This window comes from Hypanus sabinus, chromosome 11, assembly GCF_030144855.1.
Source record: "Hypanus sabinus isolate sHypSab1 chromosome 11, sHypSab1.hap1, whole genome shotgun sequence".
NCBI classification, from domain to species: domain Eukaryota; kingdom Metazoa; phylum Chordata; class Chondrichthyes; order Myliobatiformes; family Dasyatidae; genus Hypanus; species Hypanus sabinus.
In genome coordinates, this window is record NC_082716.1 from 113829438 (window position 1) to 113849146 (window position 19709).

General features: G+C 43.9%; 1 protein-coding gene across 1 annotated transcript in view; it reads right to left on the reverse strand.

Moving 5' to 3' along the window:
- Positions 1-557: 557 nt before the first annotated feature.
- The window catches only part of ppp1r37 (protein phosphatase 1, regulatory subunit 37), a 138945-nt gene continuing 119793 nt past the window's right edge, over positions 558-19709 (reverse strand). Inside the window, exons 12-13 of the mRNA XM_059985181.1 lie at positions 14040-14132; positions 558-6804 (exon numbers count right to left, since the gene is read on the reverse strand). Of these exons, the coding sequence (XP_059841164.1) occupies positions 14050-14132 (83 nt within the window). The 3' untranslated portion in view covers positions 558-6804; positions 14040-14049. The remainder of the gene's footprint in view (positions 6805-14039; positions 14133-19709) is intronic.

Consider the following 19709-nt stretch of genomic DNA (forward strand, 5'->3'; position numbering starts at 1 on the left):
TGTGTCTTATATGGTTACGTTTTATCACTAAGTTCTTGTGAATGCCTGGAAAAGGATCACCAGAGATAACTGCATCTCAGACAACTCTGAAAGGAAAGAACACGGCCAGGAAGAGCAATGATAAACTGACTGAGATAGGGCACTGAGAGAAACATGCCTGAAGTGGTGTCTGTGAATCAGAATCAGGTTTATTATCACTGACATATTTCAGAAAATTACTGTAAGTTACAAGGAGTATAAAAAAAGAGGAAGATAGCGAGGTAGTGTTCATGGACTGTTGAGAAATCTGATGGCAGAACGGAATAAGCTGTTCTTAAAACGCTGAGTGAGTGTCTTCAAGCTTCTTTCCTCCTCCCTGATTGTAGCAATGAGAAGAGGGCATGTCCTGGATGGTGAGGATTTTTAATGATGGATGCTGCTTTTTGAGGTTCAGCTTTTGATGGTAGGGAAGCTAGTGCCCATGATTGAGCTGGCTCCATCATGTCAGCCAGTTCGATCACCGAATTCCCAGCCCGCAATGCACACGGTGGAAGAGCAGCACAGCAAAATAACTCCACTTAACTTAAAGAATTTTTTTAATTGTAATTATTACCCAAGATTCTGAATAAATCCAAAGATGCTTAAAACTCACATAATTCCATTAGGTTCATCTCAGAGACCTAGAGGAGCCCAGTGGAGGGTACATCCACTTCAACAGACCAATCAAGTGGCTTGAGGAGGCATCAACATGGACAGATTGTGGGTGGAGATGCATGCTCTGTCACCCACAGGTACATGGACAAAAAGCAAAAACTCCAGGTGAACCCCCACACTTCCACGGTGCACTCTAGTAAAGGATTCTAAACAACACAGCATACTGGCAGTTCCTATGAGCTGATTAAAGAAATACAAGGCGTATAATCTCTCTGGAAAATAATAACCGTTGTGATAGACCAGGTTGACAGGAAGATGTGGCACAGGTTGGTCTGAGTAACTGTCCGTCTTTACAGTCAGTGGGTTAGGCTTAGTTACGACGACAGCTATGGTGACTTTAAATACCAGTGTTGTGGTCAGGGAGCTTCAGATAGGAAGCAAAGGAAATGATATGGTTGAGTTAGGTTTGGACTGAAAAAGAAAAAGGGGTTGTGAGGGGTGAGGGAGAGAGTGGGACTGAGAGTGAGAGGGAAGGTGGAGATGGAGTGGTGATTGGGGGAGGGGAAGAGGGAGTTAGAGAGAGAGAGGCAGGCAGACAGTGAGACAGAGAGGGAGCCAGAGACATAGAGTGCAGTGATAAGCTCAGTGTGGACAGGAAGGATCCCACCAGAACCTATGAAATGAACCCATGACAATGAGAAGCTGCGTAAAAGGTGGGAGGTAGTGAAGGCACAAGAGAAAGTAAATCAGCCAGTAGACATCAGTGTGGGGAAGAATTTTAGCCTGGCTCCCAGTGTTAGTATTAGTGTCAACTCTTGAACAGATTAACTGGCCCAGGATTGGCTGAGATTCTCAGCAGTCACCTGTGGAATCACAAATTCTTCCATTTACTTTGGTACTCTACAACATTTACAGGCAGATTGCACTAAGCTTCCACAGCACTGAAAATCTTTCACCTGTGTCCAAGTACTGCTGGAAACAGGAAATCCTCCATGTACTTAAACTGCATCAGGTGTGGGGCAGGTTTTTGTAGGGACCAACCAGGGTTAGTATGAGGCAATGAGGGGTCAGTACACAAGGACAGAGTTGGTGCTGGCTTTGTCCAGAGTACAGTGCTGGGTCAAGCAGTGGGGAACCAAGCTGATATGTTCTGAACCCACAGGTAGTAGTGTTGCAGCTGATGCATTCTCCATCCAGAAAGGCCACCTCAAGTAATTCTTAAAACCATAACAATTGCTTAATAAAGTAGAATCAGGAATCACTAGTTGGTTTCCCTGCTATCCACACCAACCAGCCTCTGCATTGCGTGTTTCAGTGGGGAAAATGGTACTCATCCCTCTCTGATCACATTGCGAGTTATAAATGGCAATGTGCCATGTCCCAGTTCATCCTCAAGATCCTGTCCCTGTCCCCTTCTGTGGAATCAGACATCTGGCTCACTGTGATCACTGCAAATATGCTTTTTTGCCCCCGGTTCCTCCCCTCCTCTGACAAAAGTGGTGAAACCTTTTGGCATTCAGATATCTGACCAGAGACTCTGCTTGGGTGTGTGGGAGGGGAGGCATCCAACCCAGGACTCAGTACAAGTCCAATGTTGAGAGCCATGGCCAATTTTTCTCAGCTCTACTGGGAAGTCCATCGCTGACCTAGTTGAGTGCAAGTTACTCTTGGGGAGGGGGGGGGGGGGATGTGATGGTTTCTTGACCCAGCATGGCTCAGTAGAAAATAATATTGTCACTCCTTTCCTGCCCCGAATCAGAAGGTTGTCATTAGCTTCCAATACCACCACCACCTTCTCAAGGGTAGAAGGGTAGACAAAGAACATAATGTGCCCTAATAACACCACCATCTTCTCAAGGGTAGATGGAAAACATAATGTTGTGTTATAATCCCACCACCACATTCTCAAGGGTTATAGAAGGTGCTCCACAAATACTAGCTCCACCAGTGGTTCCCAAATCCAACTTAAGTACAATTTAAAAAAAAATTAACATGGATCCAAACACATCCACTAATCTCACTGCATAGTCCACAAATAAATTAGCTCATATTAAAACTAAAAGCCCTTTGGGTAATTTAGAGACAAGTAAATGGTTTCAGAAGTATTCACCTTCATACACATAGCCTTGAAGGAGTGCAATTGGAATGCTGCTGAACAACAGTTGCGAATAAATGTACCCTTATTGTGAGGAAGATCCCAAACTCATTACATTGACAGTGTGTCTGGGATTGAGGCCACTACACTTGTTTTAATTGCTTTGAGCAGAAATGTAAACCAAAGCTAAATCTGTCACTGTAGTGTATTATTTCTCAGAAGGGCTGTCCCTGCTGTTGGGCCCATTGTATCTACCCATTTATTTCAGACATCGATCCTAGATGCCTTCATAACAACATGTTATGAAGAGGATTTGGTGCTCCAGCAGATGCTTAACCTGCAATGGAGGACGTTCAGTGCTGAGTTTTTAAAATGAGAGCAAGACCCACTGAAATCAGAAAGTAGTACAGTAATCAGAGCCTGGATCTGACAGAGAGTTTGTTGCCAGGATGCAAAACTCACTCCTTCCCCAGACTGCTGCAGTGCCTGGACAGTGTCAAGTAACATCTTTGTGTCAGCCACACTATTCCTCAAGTGTGTGAATCAGTCAAAAAAAAGGGGGGGAGGGAGGGGAAGAAAAACAATTCACAATTATTACAAGACCTCAAGAGGAGTACATAACAGGGAAAAAATAGAATCAGACTTTAAGCAGCCCTGTGACACAAGTTAACACGTACCTCTATACATAGTGTTATGCTATATGCAGATTCTCTGCATTTAAAGGCTAGAAAGTCACAGCATCAGTTTATACATGTCCAAATGTAACCTGCATGCAGTTATGCTCATTGCATGGCATTTATTGCACTTTTTAAGAAGACCTCGGGAGTCAAGCACTCAGATGATAGGATAGATGACTCCACCGGTTTCATTTGGGATCAGTCAGGTACAACTCTTGGAGCAACAACCCACTGCTCACATTGCAGGCTGACTTTGTAGATGCACTAGTAAGAAACGAGGATGTGCTTGCATGTGTTAAGTTCTCCTCTCTCCAATACCATCCTGAGACCGTCTCCAATTAGTCATACACGTGGATCGCATGCCGATTCATACCAATGACTGCACATTGCGATTTACACAGCTCATAGAAAAGTAATCTGTATTGGTCTGTCTGTAACTTTGCACTATCCATCATGTGGTTTCAGCTTGGTCTGTGTCCACTTGCAACATGCATGTGTTCCTATTTGTCACGATTCTTATGCAAGTCTTGGAGAAGATGCCGAGTTCTGGTAGGATCTAGGCTGGCGCATCATTTTTTGCTTGTAAGTCAGAGAGATCAACCATCACAAGAATTTTAAAAACAGCCTGTATATCCGTAGCTGGGGTCAGGAGTTGGCAAATGACGGTCCGTGTACACCCTGAGCTGCAACTGAGGTTGTGAAGTGTGCCTGGGTAACACATACATGTTGCTCAGCATGCTAGGGTCAGCTTGTCTTCTCTAAATCACAAGCCTATCTCCCATGTGAGTCAAGCAAACGTGCACTCACGCACACACATACATACACACCTATATAAACTTTAGACTTGGACAATAACACACAAAAGGAAAGCCTTAATGAATTAATGTTGATATGACAGCCTGAATTGAAGCATTAATTTCTCTACAAAACACACTAGTTTCTATTCCATTAGAGTTGGATGTATTATTAATCTTTCCTTATTGCCATTTTTATGACTATAAATCTTTCCTGCGTAAGGAACAGAGTGTAACACAATGAGCGTAAACACTACATCTTCACCGAGGTAGAACTGGGAGCCAATATCCTGCTCCTGACCCAGTCTAGTCCCTGTGGTACCGAATACAGCCTTAATTCTTTGCAAAATACACCTGTCACAGACAAGGCAACCAGCTTCCATCTGACCCCCTGTAGCTTTTCCACATGGAAATTTCTTTCAATTGAAAAGAGTAGGCTTAAGTTGAAATTGATTTTAAATGGCGGTAAATTAATAGTGAGGTAACGTGACACTGCAGCTAAAGCTGGGTATAATAACTCTAGTTTATATCAAAGAAGCTAATCTTTATTTTCCCTAAACATCACATGAGATAGAGGGAATGAATCATCAATAATTTGATCTATATTATCAATATCACACATTACTTTTGTTTGTTACTCTGTACCACAAAGCAATCCTTCCAAGAAACAGTGTAGAAAGAAATCGATGTAGTTCTATAGTGTACCTGGAGATAGTATATGGAAATGTTAAAGCTTACAGATCCTTGTGATTTCTCTCTCAGCCAGGCTAAAATACAGACCATTCTTCTCCATAGATAGCTCATTGCAAGGGATACTGCATAAGCTTGAAGCCATGTGCCTTATTTGACACATCAGGGAACCAAAAAATGACATTAAGAAGCAAAAATGTTTGGTACCTGATATTGAAAGCAAAATCTAAAACGATGGACAGAAATGGTTTAATACTTATAATGACTGCTCTACAAAGGAGTCAGCCCAGAGATTTGTTGACAGATGTGTCAAGAACCGGTTTCCCGGCACATTCTAGACACCAGAGATTTCAAGATAAATTTTCTGTCTGATTGGAAAGGCAGCGCTACAAAGGCGGCATTGTCAACTGCCTAGTGGACAGCTTGCAGCAGGAAGGACGGAACTACGCAGAGGCTTTGGCTTTGAGCAATCATCAGTTTTGGTTGATGTGATGTTTAAAATAAGCAGTGCTTGTGCCAGGAAAATCAGACAGAGCAAGGGAGGTTCTCAAAGTATTAGTCTAATCCATTACCAGGGTGCAATCTTAGTCTTAAATGATACTGTCTGATGAAACGAAAACAGCTTTTGTGTAAATTTGACTGATTGCGAGAGTACAATCATTATTTTTCCACACTTTAAAAAAAAATCACTAGACATTTTTGGCAACCGAGTCAAGAATCATGATTAAAGTGATTTCCATCACTTTCAGCCTCCTGTTCCCTGAAAATTTGACAAAAAAATGCAGAAATCCACATGGAATGACTGACTTAAAATAAGAGTTAGGACAATCACCAGAAAAGAAAGGACTTGCTTGCGTTTGGTGTCTTTATGGGCACAGGACTCCACAAAGTTCAATCCAGACAATAACTTGTGACGTACGATTGTTATCATAAAGAAAGGGAGATTGCAGCCAATTTGCATGCAGCTAGCTCCCACATTCAATACAACAGCAAAGCAGTGATCTGTTTTGTAGTGATTCTGACTAGTGTCACTGACCAAACTCATTAACTTTCAAATAGTTATTCTCCAGTTGCCTGTATGTCATTGAGATAATAACCATGTACAGCTATCTACGTGGTTTATAATGAGATCGCTCCCAGCAGGTACAAGGCTCAGTGCAACCACACTCCTAAATGAAGATCCTAGTGTTCAAGCTGCCAATGCCTTGCACGATCCACTTCCTCAAAACATTAAACCAACATCAATAAAGACCAAACTAAATAGCTTCTAAAGGAGAAAGTCTCATGGGTGAGATATACCATAAAGAGTACCTGGGCTGAAAATTCCCTTTACTAGTGCAATGTTTTCATCCCCACCATCCACAAACAAATAGTGTCAATAACACAGAGACAGACACAGTGGAGACAAGTCAGTATTGGGAAGGGGGAACAGGCCTCCTGAATATTGGTCCTACCTCTTGCTAGGACTAATGTCAATAGTGGAAACAGGGAAATGCAGTTCAAACCAAGCCTTGTTACAATATAATGTAGAAAATCCATAGTGCATGGGGTTGACTCATTCAGATTCTAGACAGTGACACTTGTTATGTCAGTGAGGAGGAACCACCCTTCCACTGGACTGCGCACTGCAAGCCAGCCTCTTTTCCCCTGGGTGGCACGTCTTTGGTACCGACTCCAACCAAAATAAAACCAGGTCACTAGGAACTCATTCCCTGCAGGAGGGACGGAATGGACCATTGCTGCAGGCGATGGTGGGCAGTCTGACACCGTGAGAGAGGCAGTGAGGAGAAGTCTGAGAGAAAAAATTTTTTTTGTTTTTTTTGAGGAGGAGGAGGATTGGAGAGTAGGTGGGTGGGGGAACTGCACAGGCATCTTCAAGGTCAGCTTCAGTACATCCAGCAGGACCCAAAGGACACTGTCGAAGACAAAACAAATAGTTAATTTGTTTAGAGATACAGCACAGTAACAGGCCCTTCTGACCCAATGAGCCCGCACCACCCAATTAAGCCCTTGTGACCAAATAAACTACTCATTAGAATGCTGGAGGAAGGGAGAGAACATATAAACTTCATACACACAGTGGCAGAATTGAACCCAGATCACTGGTTCTGTAACAGTTTTATGCTAATTGCTATGCTAGATAAAAGTCAAAAGCTACTATGGATGTGCAGAAATGGGCTAATAGCACAGAATTTAAAAACCAGTATGTTGGGATTTGGGTGCTGGAGTGGAGATACATCTCTACCAAAGGAGGTGTAAGGTGCTCCTTCCCTCTGTTAGCCTGCAGATCACCCTTGGGCAAGGTGTAGCACCTGATCAGCCTCCCCGATGAGGGTCACGAAGAGCCATGCGAGCAGGTGGTGGAGAGTCATATAAGCGGCTCATTCTATCACAAGTTCTGGTTTTGTGACCACTGACACCAGACTATGGAGTATTGATAATGACTGGGGTCCTCCATTTTGTTAAGACACTGCCCAGAAGGCAATGGCAAACAACTTCTGTAGAAAAATTTGCCAAGAACAATCATGGTCATAGACATGGCACATAATGATGATGACAATGTTGGCATAGGATTCAGATTAGTTCATTGCTATCAACACCAGGGTGCAATGAAAATTCTTTCTTGCATGAGGCTCACAGTGCACAGGGCAATAATAAACATTAAAGATGGCGCCGGTAACTGGCGACTCTATGCGTGCTCTGCCAAGCAAACTGCCCTCTACACTATCCTATAGCCGAGAAACCCTTCTAAACCTCCAAGTTGCTACATCTAGCAAGATCAACAACACCCTGGCAAAGTTACTGACCCAGCTGGAGATCATTGACATGCCAGAATTGCTTCAACTCCAGACCATACCTGGACCCGATCATCGAGGCCTGGTCCGAGGTCCACCATGTTCCCGGAGACCTGCGGCCTGCTACCGTGTCGGAGCGCCTGGAGACATGGCCCATTCTGACCAGCACCTCTCTGAAGCAAACGAGCAGACAGAAGTGATGTCGGAGACCTCAAGATACCCCAGACACTTCCCTGGAGCGAGCACCGTAGAGTCACATTGGTGGCTATCCACAGCTGCCGGAAGTGAGGCCTCCACCGCCGACCTCGGAAATCGAGCCCTGGGCTCGGCTGGAGAGGAGGCCTCCGCAACCGTCACACAGTTCACGGACTTATTTCAGCTGGCAGCCCGGCCCTCTGGGATTAAGTGTCGGCTTCGGGGCCCGACCCGATCCATAGCCCGGGACCCTGACAGTTGGAAGTGGCAGCGGAGCCTCCCCTGTCACTCGGCCCGACCTGGAGCGCCCAAAAACACAACCCGCCAATCGATCCCTGCGGGACGTGTCCACCAACCTCAAAGAGCTGTCAACAACACTCTGCATCGATGGAAATCTGGAAAGATGCACAAATTACCAAGGAAGCATGGGAAAAGAGCTGGGCTGCTAGTCAGATTGAAGCGGAGGGGCTTTAGGATCCCTCTGCCCACCATCCTACTAGCTAATGTGCAAGCCATAGAGAACAAGGTGGATGATCTTAAAGGGTGACTCACTTACTGCAGGGAGATGCAGAACTGCTGTGTATTCTGTTTCACAGAGACCTGGCTCTCCCCTGCCACCCCCGACTGTGCCGTCAGACTAGAGGGATTTTCGATCCATCGGATGGACCGCACAGCATCTTCGGGCAAGACAAAGGGAGGTGGAGTCTGCCTACTGATCAACACTGCGTGGTGCTCAGACACAGCGGCACTGACAAACTCCTGCAGTCTGGACCTGGAACATCTGTCGGTGAAGTGTCGTCTTTATTATCTGCCACAGGAATTCACCTCGGTTATACTGACAGCGGTCTACATTCCCCCCCAGGCAGACGTGGAGTGTGCTGTGAATACACTGTATGCCAACATCAGTGAACTTGAGACCAGGTATCCGGAGGCTTTGCTCATTACAGCCGAGGACTTTAACCAGGCCAACCTCAGAAAAGCGCTGCCAAAGTTATACCAACATGTCTCCTGCTCCACTAGAGGCCTGAATATACTTGACCACTGCTACACAGCAGTCAAAGATGCCTACCGTTCCGTCCAACGACCTCACTCAGGAAATCGGACCATCAGGCCATACTCCTCCTCCCGGCTTACAAATGGAAACTGAAGTGGGAGGTCACGGTGTCAAAAGTGGTGTCGCGTTGGACAGAGGAAATGGATGAGGTCCTCTGTGACTGCTTTGAATTGGTGGACTGGTTAGTATTCAAAGACTCAGCAGCTAACCTCGATGAGTATGCCTCAGCTGTCATGGACTTTATCTGGAAATGGACTGCTTGTCTCACAAGACGATCCGGGTATTCCCTAACCAGAAGCCTTGGATGAATTATGAGGTCCAGTCCCTTTTGAAGGCTAGAGCTGCGGCTTTTAGGTCCGGAGATACCAGTCGCTACATGGAATCCAGGCGTGAACTCCAGAAAGCCATTAAGGGCGCCAAGAGGCAATATCGAGCCAAGTTGGAAGCCAGGCTAACCAGAGGGATGCCAGTCGACTATGGCAGGGTCTAAATGAGATCACTAGGCGCAAAGGCTGGGAATATCAATAACTGTAGCGCTTCTCTTCCTGATGAACTTAACATATTCTACGCAAGATTCGAACAGAAGAGGAGCGTCCCACCCCCTCTGGATGAACCGGACCTGGTGGCATCAAGATTCATCGTCACCGAGGAAGATGTTAGAAGAGCCTTCCTGAAGATAAATCCAAGGAAGGCGACGGTCCCAGATGGCGTCCCGGGATGGGTTCTCTGGGCCTGTGCAAGCGAGCTAGCTGGAATGTTTGCTGACATCTTCAACTGCTCCCTGCTTCAGTCCCTGCTCCCCTCGTGTTTTAAGAAGGCAACGATAATCCCAGTGCCGAAGAAAAGCAAGGTGGCATGCTTGAATGACTATCGACCTGTGGCTCTAACTTCAATTGCTATGAAGTGCTTCGAGGAATTGGTTATGGCACACATTAACCATAACCTACCGGTCAACCTCGACGCGTTCCAATTCGCCTACCAGAGCAACAGGTCAACGGCAGATGCCATCTCTCTGGAACTACATTCCTTTTTAGAACACCTGGAGAATAAAGGCGCCTATGTAAGGCACCTTTTCATCGACTACAGCTCTGCCTTTAATACCATCATTCCAAATAAACTGATTCCTATGCTCCGGAACCTGGGTCTTGGCACTCAGATCTGCAGCTGGATCTTTAACTTCCTCACAGACAGGACCCAGGCTGTAAAGATAGGGGACAAGCTCTCCTCTACAGTCACTCTGAGCACAGGTGCCCCACAAGGCTGTGTACTCAGCCCCCGGCTGTACTCACTGTACACCCATGATTGTGTAGCCAAGTTTCCATCAAACTCAATATATAAGTTTGCTGATGACACCACAATTGTAGGCCACATCTTGGGTACTGACGGGTCTGAGCACAGAGAGGAAATTAAGAACCTGGTGGCATGGTGCGAAGACAATAACCTATCCCTCAATGTCAGCAAAATGAAAGAATTGGTTGTTGACTTCAGAAGGAGTAGTGGATCGCACGACCCCATCTACATCGGTGGTGCGCAGGTGGAAAAGGTCAAAAGCTTTAAGTTCCTCGGGGTGAATATCACAAATGACCTGACTTGGTCTAACCAAGTAGAGTCCGCTGCCAAGAAGGCCCACCAGCGCCTTTACTTCCTGAGAAAGCTGAAGAAATTTGGCCTGTCCCCTAAAACCCTCACTAATTTTTATAGGTGCACCGTAGAAAGCATTCTTCTAGGGTGTATCACAACCTGGTATGGAAGTTGTCCTGTCCAAGACTGGAAGAAGCTGCAGAAGATCGTGAACCTAGCCCAGCACATCACACAACCCAATCTTCCATCCTTGGACTCACTTTACACCACATGCTGTCGGAGCAGTGCTGCCAGGATAATCACGGATAAGTCCCACCCAGCCAACACACTTTTTGTCCCACTTCCCTCCGGGAGAAGGTTCAGGAGCATGAAGATACGTACAGCCAGATTTGGGAACAGCTTCTTTCCAACTGTGATAAGACTGCTGAACGGATCCTGACCCGGATCTGGGCTGTACCTTCCAAATATCCGGACCTGACTTGCACTACCTTACTTTCCCTTTTCTATTTTCTAATTATGATTTATAATTTAAATTTTTTATTATATTTACTTCGATTTGTACTTCAGGGAGCATGAAGCGCAGAAACAAATATCATTGTGATGATTGTATGCTCTAGTATCAATTGTTTGGTGACAATAAAGAATTTGTATTTGTACAGCAGAATGGTGGAAAGTTCATAGTGCAGTCTGAAGCAGTGCAAAAAGAAATGCTGGTATGACAATAATAGAATAACCAAGAGCTGGAGTACCTGACAGTACCACTGGAAAGGGAATGTGAAGGAGTTGATTGGTTTGGAAGTCCACAGTAAGACATTGTAGCAGATGCAGGCCACTTAGCCCATTGTCTACTCACTATTCCATTGCTGCCGATTTATTTTCCCTCTCAACCTCATTCTCCTGCCTTCTCCCTTTAACCTTTCACACCCTTGCTAATGAAGAATGTATCAACATCCACTTTTAATATATGCAATGACTTGGCCTCCACAGTCATCTGGGACAATGAATTTCAGATTCATTACTCTCTGGCAAAAAAAAATTCCTCCCCATCTGTTCTGTAGAGTTGTCCTTTTGTTCCAAGGCTATACCCTCTGATCCTAAATTCTCACACTATTGAAAACTCCCCAAAATGCTGGAAGAACTCAGGTTAGGCAGCATCTACGGACATTTCAGGCCAAGACCCTTCTTCAGGACCCTCCATGTTTACTCTTTCCCAGCCTTTCAATATCTGGTAGGTTTCTTTGGGATCATCGAACCTCCTCCTCATTCTTATCTAGTGCAGACTGAGGTTCATTAGATATGGGGCCCAAACTGTTCACAATTTGATAGCAGTGCAGAAGAAACTATTCCTGAATCTGGTTGTTTAGGCTTTCAAGATTCTGTATCTTCTCCCAGAAGACAGAGGAGAGAAAAGAGAATGCTCAGCTTGGCAAGTATCCAGTCTTCCTGAACCAACACATAGTGGGGATGGACTGGATGGAAGGAAGCAAAAAGCTTGTGACCAATCAGGCAGTGTTTGCCACTTGTCTTATCGGGCAGGATAAAAGAAATTTGAATACTGTAAATGGTTTAAAATTGGCAAATAATTGAGAATGACCACCGCCTCATGTTGAAAAGTTAGTGACAAAATCTCTTTGCTTAAAAGATTCTCTGAAAGGAAGCAGGTCAGAACTTGTTTCTATATGTAAAAGGCTGTTGAAACATTTCCTGCAAGACAGAGCAGATGAGGCAGAGATCTTTTGACTGTTTAAGGAAATAAGTAAATACAGGGAAAACTTACAAGCATGTTGCCAGGTCTGGAGGATCTGAGTTATAAGGAAAGATGAATAGTGTAGAAGAATGTAGAAGATTGAGAGTTGACAGGGGTATACCAAATTATGAGGGGTATAGATAGGGTAAATGCAAGTAGGCTTTTTCCAGCAACACACACAGAATGCTGGTGGAACGCAGCAAGCCAGACAGCATCTACAGGAAGAAGCACTGTTGACGTTTCGGGCCGAGACCCTTCGTCAGGACTAACTGAAAGATAAGAAATTTGAAAATAGGGAGGGGGAAATGTGAAATGATAGGAGAAGACCAGAGTGGGTGGGGTGAAGCTCTGAGCTGGAAAGGTGATTGGCAAAAAGGATACAGAGCTGAGGGAAAGGATCATGGGACGGGAGGCCGAGGGAGAAGGAAAGGGAGCACCAGAGGGAGAACAGGCAAAGAGTGATTGTGAGAGGGATGGGGGGGGCGGGGGGGAGAGGAAGAATAAATAAATGATGGGGTAAGAAGGGGAGGAGGGGCATTAACGGAAGTTAGAGAAGTCAATGTTCATGCCATCAGGTTGGAGGCTACCCAGACCGTATATAAGGTGTTGCTCCTCCAACCTGTGTGGCTTCATCTCGACAGTAGAGGAGGCCATATCAGAATGGGAATGGGACGTGGAATTAAAATACACTGAGGTTGGGTGGGACTACAACCAGAGCTCATAGGTTAAGGGGTGTATGTGTACACCCTAACTTCTGGCGGAGTCATCATGACAAGCTTTTTTCCACCAATCTTTTTGGTGATTGTTCAGCGTATGGTGTGTCTTGGGCACCTGAAACCTGGTGGAGCCAATCTCTCCAGGTTTTTTTTTTACGAGGTCGAGATACAGGCTTGACACTTGACCCAGGCACGGATGGAGAGCATGCAAAGGAGCTGGCCGGATTCGAACTCGGGACCTCTCGACCTGAAGTCCAGCGCTGATGCCACTACACCACCAGAATGAGCTGCTAGCTCAAGTTGTGCATGCAAACTTGATTTCAACTTTTAAGCAAAATTCAGATAGGTACATGGAGGGCTTTGGTCCTGGTGCAGGTTGATGGGAGTTGCAGTCTAAATGGCTCGGCACGGACTAGATGAGCTCAAGGGCTGCTTTCTGTGCTGTACTTTTCTATGACTCTAAAGTGTAGACGTTATAATTTCATTGCTCACAGAATGGACATGGCTAATGGACATCATTGACAAGCCCAGAATTTATTATACATGGCTAACTGCCTTTGAACTAGGACTATGTGTGAGTGCAGAAACAAGACTAATGAATATACCCTGCCAACACCGAGGTCTTGTTACTAGGACAGTGAGCTGTTTACTGTTTATTGTGTACCTGCGTTGAACGCTATATGAAATTTGAATTATATTTTACAAAGCTATTTGTGGTTATATTTTGTTTATTGTGTTATGTTTGATAAATGTAATCTCAGTGCATCTTGGTCTGAAGGAATGCTGTTTCATTTGATTGTATATAAGTAGATGTCAGTTGATGATAAACTTAAAATATATCATTGAGGGCCTGGAGTCAAGCACAGGTCAGATCAAACAAGACTGACAGGTGTTGTTCAATTGAGAAATTAGCCATCTATTGTTGGGAGAAGCTGTTGTAGTTTTCCCCTCCTCTTTCCCGAGTTTTAGTTTGTTTGCTGCAAGTCCAGTCATGCGATTCATCTTCAGCTAACAGAGTTTTCAATATCTTTTTAAAAAATCAGAAATGGGAAACCTCCTTACCAGCTCAACTTCACGATGTTTCACGGCAGGTTTCCTGGCTCGCTTCCAGCAATAACTTCTCCAATTCCTTTTCAGTTTTAGGACTTGTAAACTCTTTAAAAAAAACAATCATATCTATTAACAGAGGGAAAGAACAAAGTAATGAAAAAGACAACTGGATTTTAGAGTACTAAGAAGCTTGCAATGGTTCAGTTGATAAAAGTCCCATATTCTAAACAGGATATCAAAGCAACAGATACAGATTCAGGAAATCAAAGCAACACACACAAAATGCTGGAGGAACTCAGCAGGTCAGGCAGCAGGCATGGAAAAGAGTAAACAGTTGACGTTCTGGCCGAGACCCTTCATATGGACCCATATTCTACTTTAGCCCTGTTAACTGTCCTGGATGGCAGTGGGCTCATGAAACTAACCTTTGCACAGTGTGGAGCGCAGAAAGATCAACCATTTCCATTAATTGAGTGAGGATTGCATAGTTGGAAGGACCAGTGGGGAAGGTGGGAGAATATTAGCAAGAAAGCATGCTGGTCCAGATTTTCCATTGTATAAGAGGATGAAAATAGACAATAAGATTCCTCATTACTGCTTTGCCATTTAATACCTCATTTTTTCCTCATTCCATATTTATTTCTACATTATAACTTCACCATTTAAAACCAAGGCTGGCACACATCAATTTTCCACGTTATATTCTCCAATCCCCTACATGCTTTGTCGTAGCGTCACAGAAACAGGCCCTTTGGCTCATTCATTCCAAGCCAAACTGTTATTCTGCCTAGTCTTACTGCAGCTCCAATGACTTCTGTTCATTCCTGACCTCTGCTTGTGTAGAGTTTGCATGTTTCCCCTGTCCACTCAGGCTCCCCCCTCCCCCTGAGGTGCCCTAGTTTCCTCAGGTGCTCAAAAGACATGAGAGTTGGTAGGTTAATCCATCATCATGATTATGTGCCAAGTTGTAAGACATGGGCGATCATGGTTAATGACCATGACTTTTCTTAGCAAATTTTTCTACAGAAATGGTTTGCCATTGCCTTCTTCTGGACAGTGGCTTTACAAGACAAGTGATCCCCGCCATTTTTGATACTCCTCAAAGAATTTCTGCCTGGTGTCAGTGGTTGCATAACCAGTACTTGTGATATGCACCAACTGCTCATACGACCATCTGCCAACTACTCCAATGGCTTCGCATGACACTGACTGGGTGGGGGGGGGGGGTGGGTGGGGTTGGAGGGGCCAAGCAGGTGCTAACACCTTGCCCAAGGGTGACCTGCAGGCTAGCAAGGGAAGGAGTGTCTTATACCTCCTTTGGAAGAGACATATCTCCCCTCAGTCACTCAGGTAGATTAACTGGCAGCTGTAAGTTGCTCAAGGTGTAGGTGAGAGGTAGAATCTGCAGGGAGCCAATGAGAATGTGGGGATAAGTTTTTAAAAAAATGGGACTGGTGTTGTATTATTAGTTGTTGATGGTCAGTGCTATCTTGGTAGGCTTAAGGGCATGTTTCTTTTTTGTATGTATCTATGGATTAGAGTACATAATGGTCCATAGGGTGGCGGGTAGAGATATGTCTCTACCAAAGGAGGTGTCAGGCACTCCTTCCCTCTGCTAGCCTGGGCAAGGTGTACCACCTGCTTAGTCCTGATCAGGGTAACATGAAGCCATGGGAGCAGGTGGTGGATGGTCGTCTGAGCAACTGGTGCATATCACAAGTCCAGGTTATGCAACCACTGACACCAGGCAGACAAACTCTGAAGAGTATCGCTAATGGCTGTGGTCATATGTCTTGTAAAGACACTGCCCAGAAGGTGGCAATGGCAAACCACTTTGGTAGAAAAAATTTGGAAGCAACAGTCTTTGTCATACGACACAGCATATAACGAACAAATGATGATACCATGAAAGGTAGCACAGGGTGCAGAATGATGTAGAAGGAACAACACCCATTCAACCATATAACTGATAAGTCCAAGGAAATCAGGTCCTGCTTTGACTGAGCTGTCGTATTACATGTCGTGACTGACACACAGAAGCTGGAACTGGGAAAGCATCAAATGACTAACTGCAGACTCAACTAATATAATCACTCACCCAAAGTCAACATTTTGAATATAGTTAGGCAGATCTACAGAACTACACACTTACAATGGTAGCATATCTCAACTAGCAGAAACCTCTTGGATGCTTAATACTAATGTCTGTTCCACAAGTACAAACTCCAGATGCCCAAGGTACACCCCTTTTGTTATTGTATTGAGGATGGGCTCATGAATTTACAACTGATTCGTATAAATTTTATATACAACATTATGAGGGGTATAATTAAGATAAACAGCAAGCAGGCTTTTTCTTCCGAGGTGGGGTGAGACCAGAACTAGATGTTATGAGTTAAAGGAGATAGGCAAAAGATTTGAGGGGAACATGAAGGTGGTGACGGTGTGGAACGAGTTGCCAGCAAAAGTGGTGGATGTGGGTTTGATTTCAACATTTAAAAGAATTTTGGATAAGTACATGGATGGGAATAATAATAATAACAACAACAACTTGTTTATGGAGCAATTTTTCATACAGTTGTTCAATTTAATCAGAGAATGTTTACAGTATACAACTTGAAATTCATACTCTTCACAGACATCCATGAAACAAGGAGAAAATAAAATGAAGAATAAATAACAGAAAATGTTAGAGCCCCACAGCTGCAAAAACCTCATGATGATGTAATTCCAAGTGCTTTACAATGGGATTAATTGCAAACATGAAAATAAAACATAAAAAATGTTAGTTAAAAGTAAGGTTAAATAAATAAGTTTTGAGCTGGCGTTTGAAAGAGTCAACCAAGTCTGCACCCCTTATAGTTTTAGTATTGAGTTCCACAGTTTAGGAATGTGGTTCAAAAAAAAGCTGACCTGCCAATTATCTTTTGGGGGAGATTGTTTAAATTTAAAAGCCTGGCAAAAGAAGACCTGAGAGTGCGAGCAGGATTAAAAATTGAAAGTGATTCTGTACTCTGGATCCAGACCATTGAGAACAAGGCTTTAAAAACAAGTTTAAGCAAATTTCATGACATATGTCGATCATATTAAACCTGATTTTGATTCTGACAAAAGAGAATTTTAAAAATCAATTCTAAAAGCCAATGCAGCATAGCTAGGAAGGGAGTTAAAAGCTTCCTCATCCTGGTTTCATTTAAAAGTCTAGGAGCAACGTTCTGAATGAGTTGTACTTTGTCAAGAGATTGCTTTGGAAGGCCAGTAAAAAATGCATTGCAGTAACCTAGTCTATGCAATCATTTGATGGGAGGGGTATGGAGAACTATGGTCCACGTGCAGGTTGATGGGTCTAGGCCAGGCATGGGCAAACTACGGCCCGCGGGCCATATGCGGCCCGTTAAGCTTTTTAATCCGGCCCGCAGAACTTGATGAAATTATATTAATAAACCTTGTTAACGTTTTTTCCCCGCAATTCTGGCGTTTTCCCAACTCTATATACATTTGTGGCAACCCATTTCCTGGCACATCCAAACCGGCTCACAATTAGCCAGCGTTCTGGCTAAGGGAGGTAGCCTGCGGGGATTTGCGAGCATAGAGCTTTGGAGCCTCTGCGCTGGGGGGCAGGTTGAGGGAGGCTTAAAGTGAGGCTGGGGATTTCGAATAAAGTTTTTTTCTTCGACTGTAGTTACCGACTCCGTGTCGTAATTTTAGCGCTGCATGTAGCACACCGCTACACATTGACCTTTGTTGAGGTGCAGCGTATTACTCCACATTTGCGCTTTACTCTTTGTTCGGCTCGATCTATTTGTGTGAACAGGCGTTCAGCGTCATGAACATCAACAAAGCCAGCCACAGATCCAAGTTAACTGACCAACACCTCAGATCCATCCTGAGAATCGCCACAACAAAACTAAATCCAGACTTTGATGCGCTGGCTAAAAAGGGAGACCAACAACACTGTTCCCACTGAAATTAAAAATAAGTTTCTTCGTTGTGTTATGTAAAAATGCATTTGAAAATATTTTTTTCAATAAGCCTTACATGTTACATGTCATTTCTGTTAAGTGATGGACATGAATAGTGCACAGGTGCACGTACGTTCTCAAAATAAAAAATGCGCTCCAGATCAAATAACGAGCTCCGCATACTGTCCTGTCATTGTGCGGGTTGTTGTTGAGTTTTGGCACAGGGGACAATTGAATAAGAAGGAGCAGGACAAGTAGACCTGCATCTCCTACCGTTTTTGAAATAAAGACAGTCAGGAGGAGAGTGATGATGATAATATCTTGAAGGATAACAGAATTTTCAGTGCTTTAAAATAATAACTGTTACTATTAAAAAAAGCTGTATTTTATTCATTTAATTTTCAGCGTTTTAAAAGTCATTTCAATAAATAGCTAAATACCATGGGACTTCAAAGACAGATATTTTGTTGTAATGCATGTGTTCATTTTCAATTGAAATTAAAGCACATGTTTTCTACATATCCCATGATATTTTATTTCCTCTTATGAGGTGTATTACCAAAACACTCCGTCCATCTGCTCCTGGTCTGGCCCCCCTGTCAAATCTTAGAACCCTTTGTGGCCCTCAAGTCAAAAAGTTTGCCCACCCCTGGTCTAGGCAGAATAATAGAACAACACAGACTAGATGGACCGAATGCCCACTTTTGTACTGTAGTATTCTATGACTCTATAAAGCAGAAAGTTAATAGACAAAAAAGATCTGTCCTGCAATGTGCTTTAAATGACAGGGATACACCCTTAACAATGAGCTAATAGCAGGAACATTCAGCTACTGTCTTCCTCTATGTAGTTTCAATAGGATTGACAATATCCAACATCCAATTTCTAGTTTCACTAACCACAAAGAATCAGTTGGAAGTTAAGTTCCAGGTCCTGGCCTTCATGTATGGCTTGGCTACTAAGCCCAGTGGAACCATTTCTACTGACAGGAGAAGAGGCAAAGATAGGTTACTGGTGCCATAAAACCAGTTGTTTCGGGCAGATTGAGCTTGTCGGCCATGGTTGGCGGCTTATCAAGGAGAAAGAAAAATCTGGAGCTGGAGTTCCTAAGGCAGTCCTACATTGAGTTCAACGTTGACTAACAACTCCTGTGAAGCTGCTGGTGCTAAACTGTATTTGTCTCTGCCGTTCCTTTGGGTTCATCTGCATGGAGAAGGGGAGAATGCGACATGGACAACAGCTTGCTCTCCATATCATACTACCCGATTCTGTATCATATAGACAGCTGGTACGTAACATCCATGGTTGACTGCAACTAACAGAGACCTTAGTAGAAAGTTAAATTGTGTACAGGTTTTAATTTCCCGAAGACTGGTTCTCAGAGTCAGAATCAGGTTTAATATTACCGCCATATGTCATGAAATTGGTTATCCTTGTGGCAGCAGCACAATGCAATACATGATAAATATAGAAAAAAATTGAATTAATATACCTGCAAATGTGTATTAAATAGTTATGTTAAAATAAGTAGTGCAAAAAGCAGAAATAAATTCTAAAAAATAGTGAGGTAGAGTTTATGGGTTCAATGTCCATTTGGAAACTGGATGGCAGAGGGGAAGAAGCTGTTCCTGAATCGTTGAGTGTGTGTCTTCAGGCTTCTGTACCTCCTTCCTGATGGTAACAAAGAAAAGAGGACATATTCTAGGTGAAGGGGGTCCTT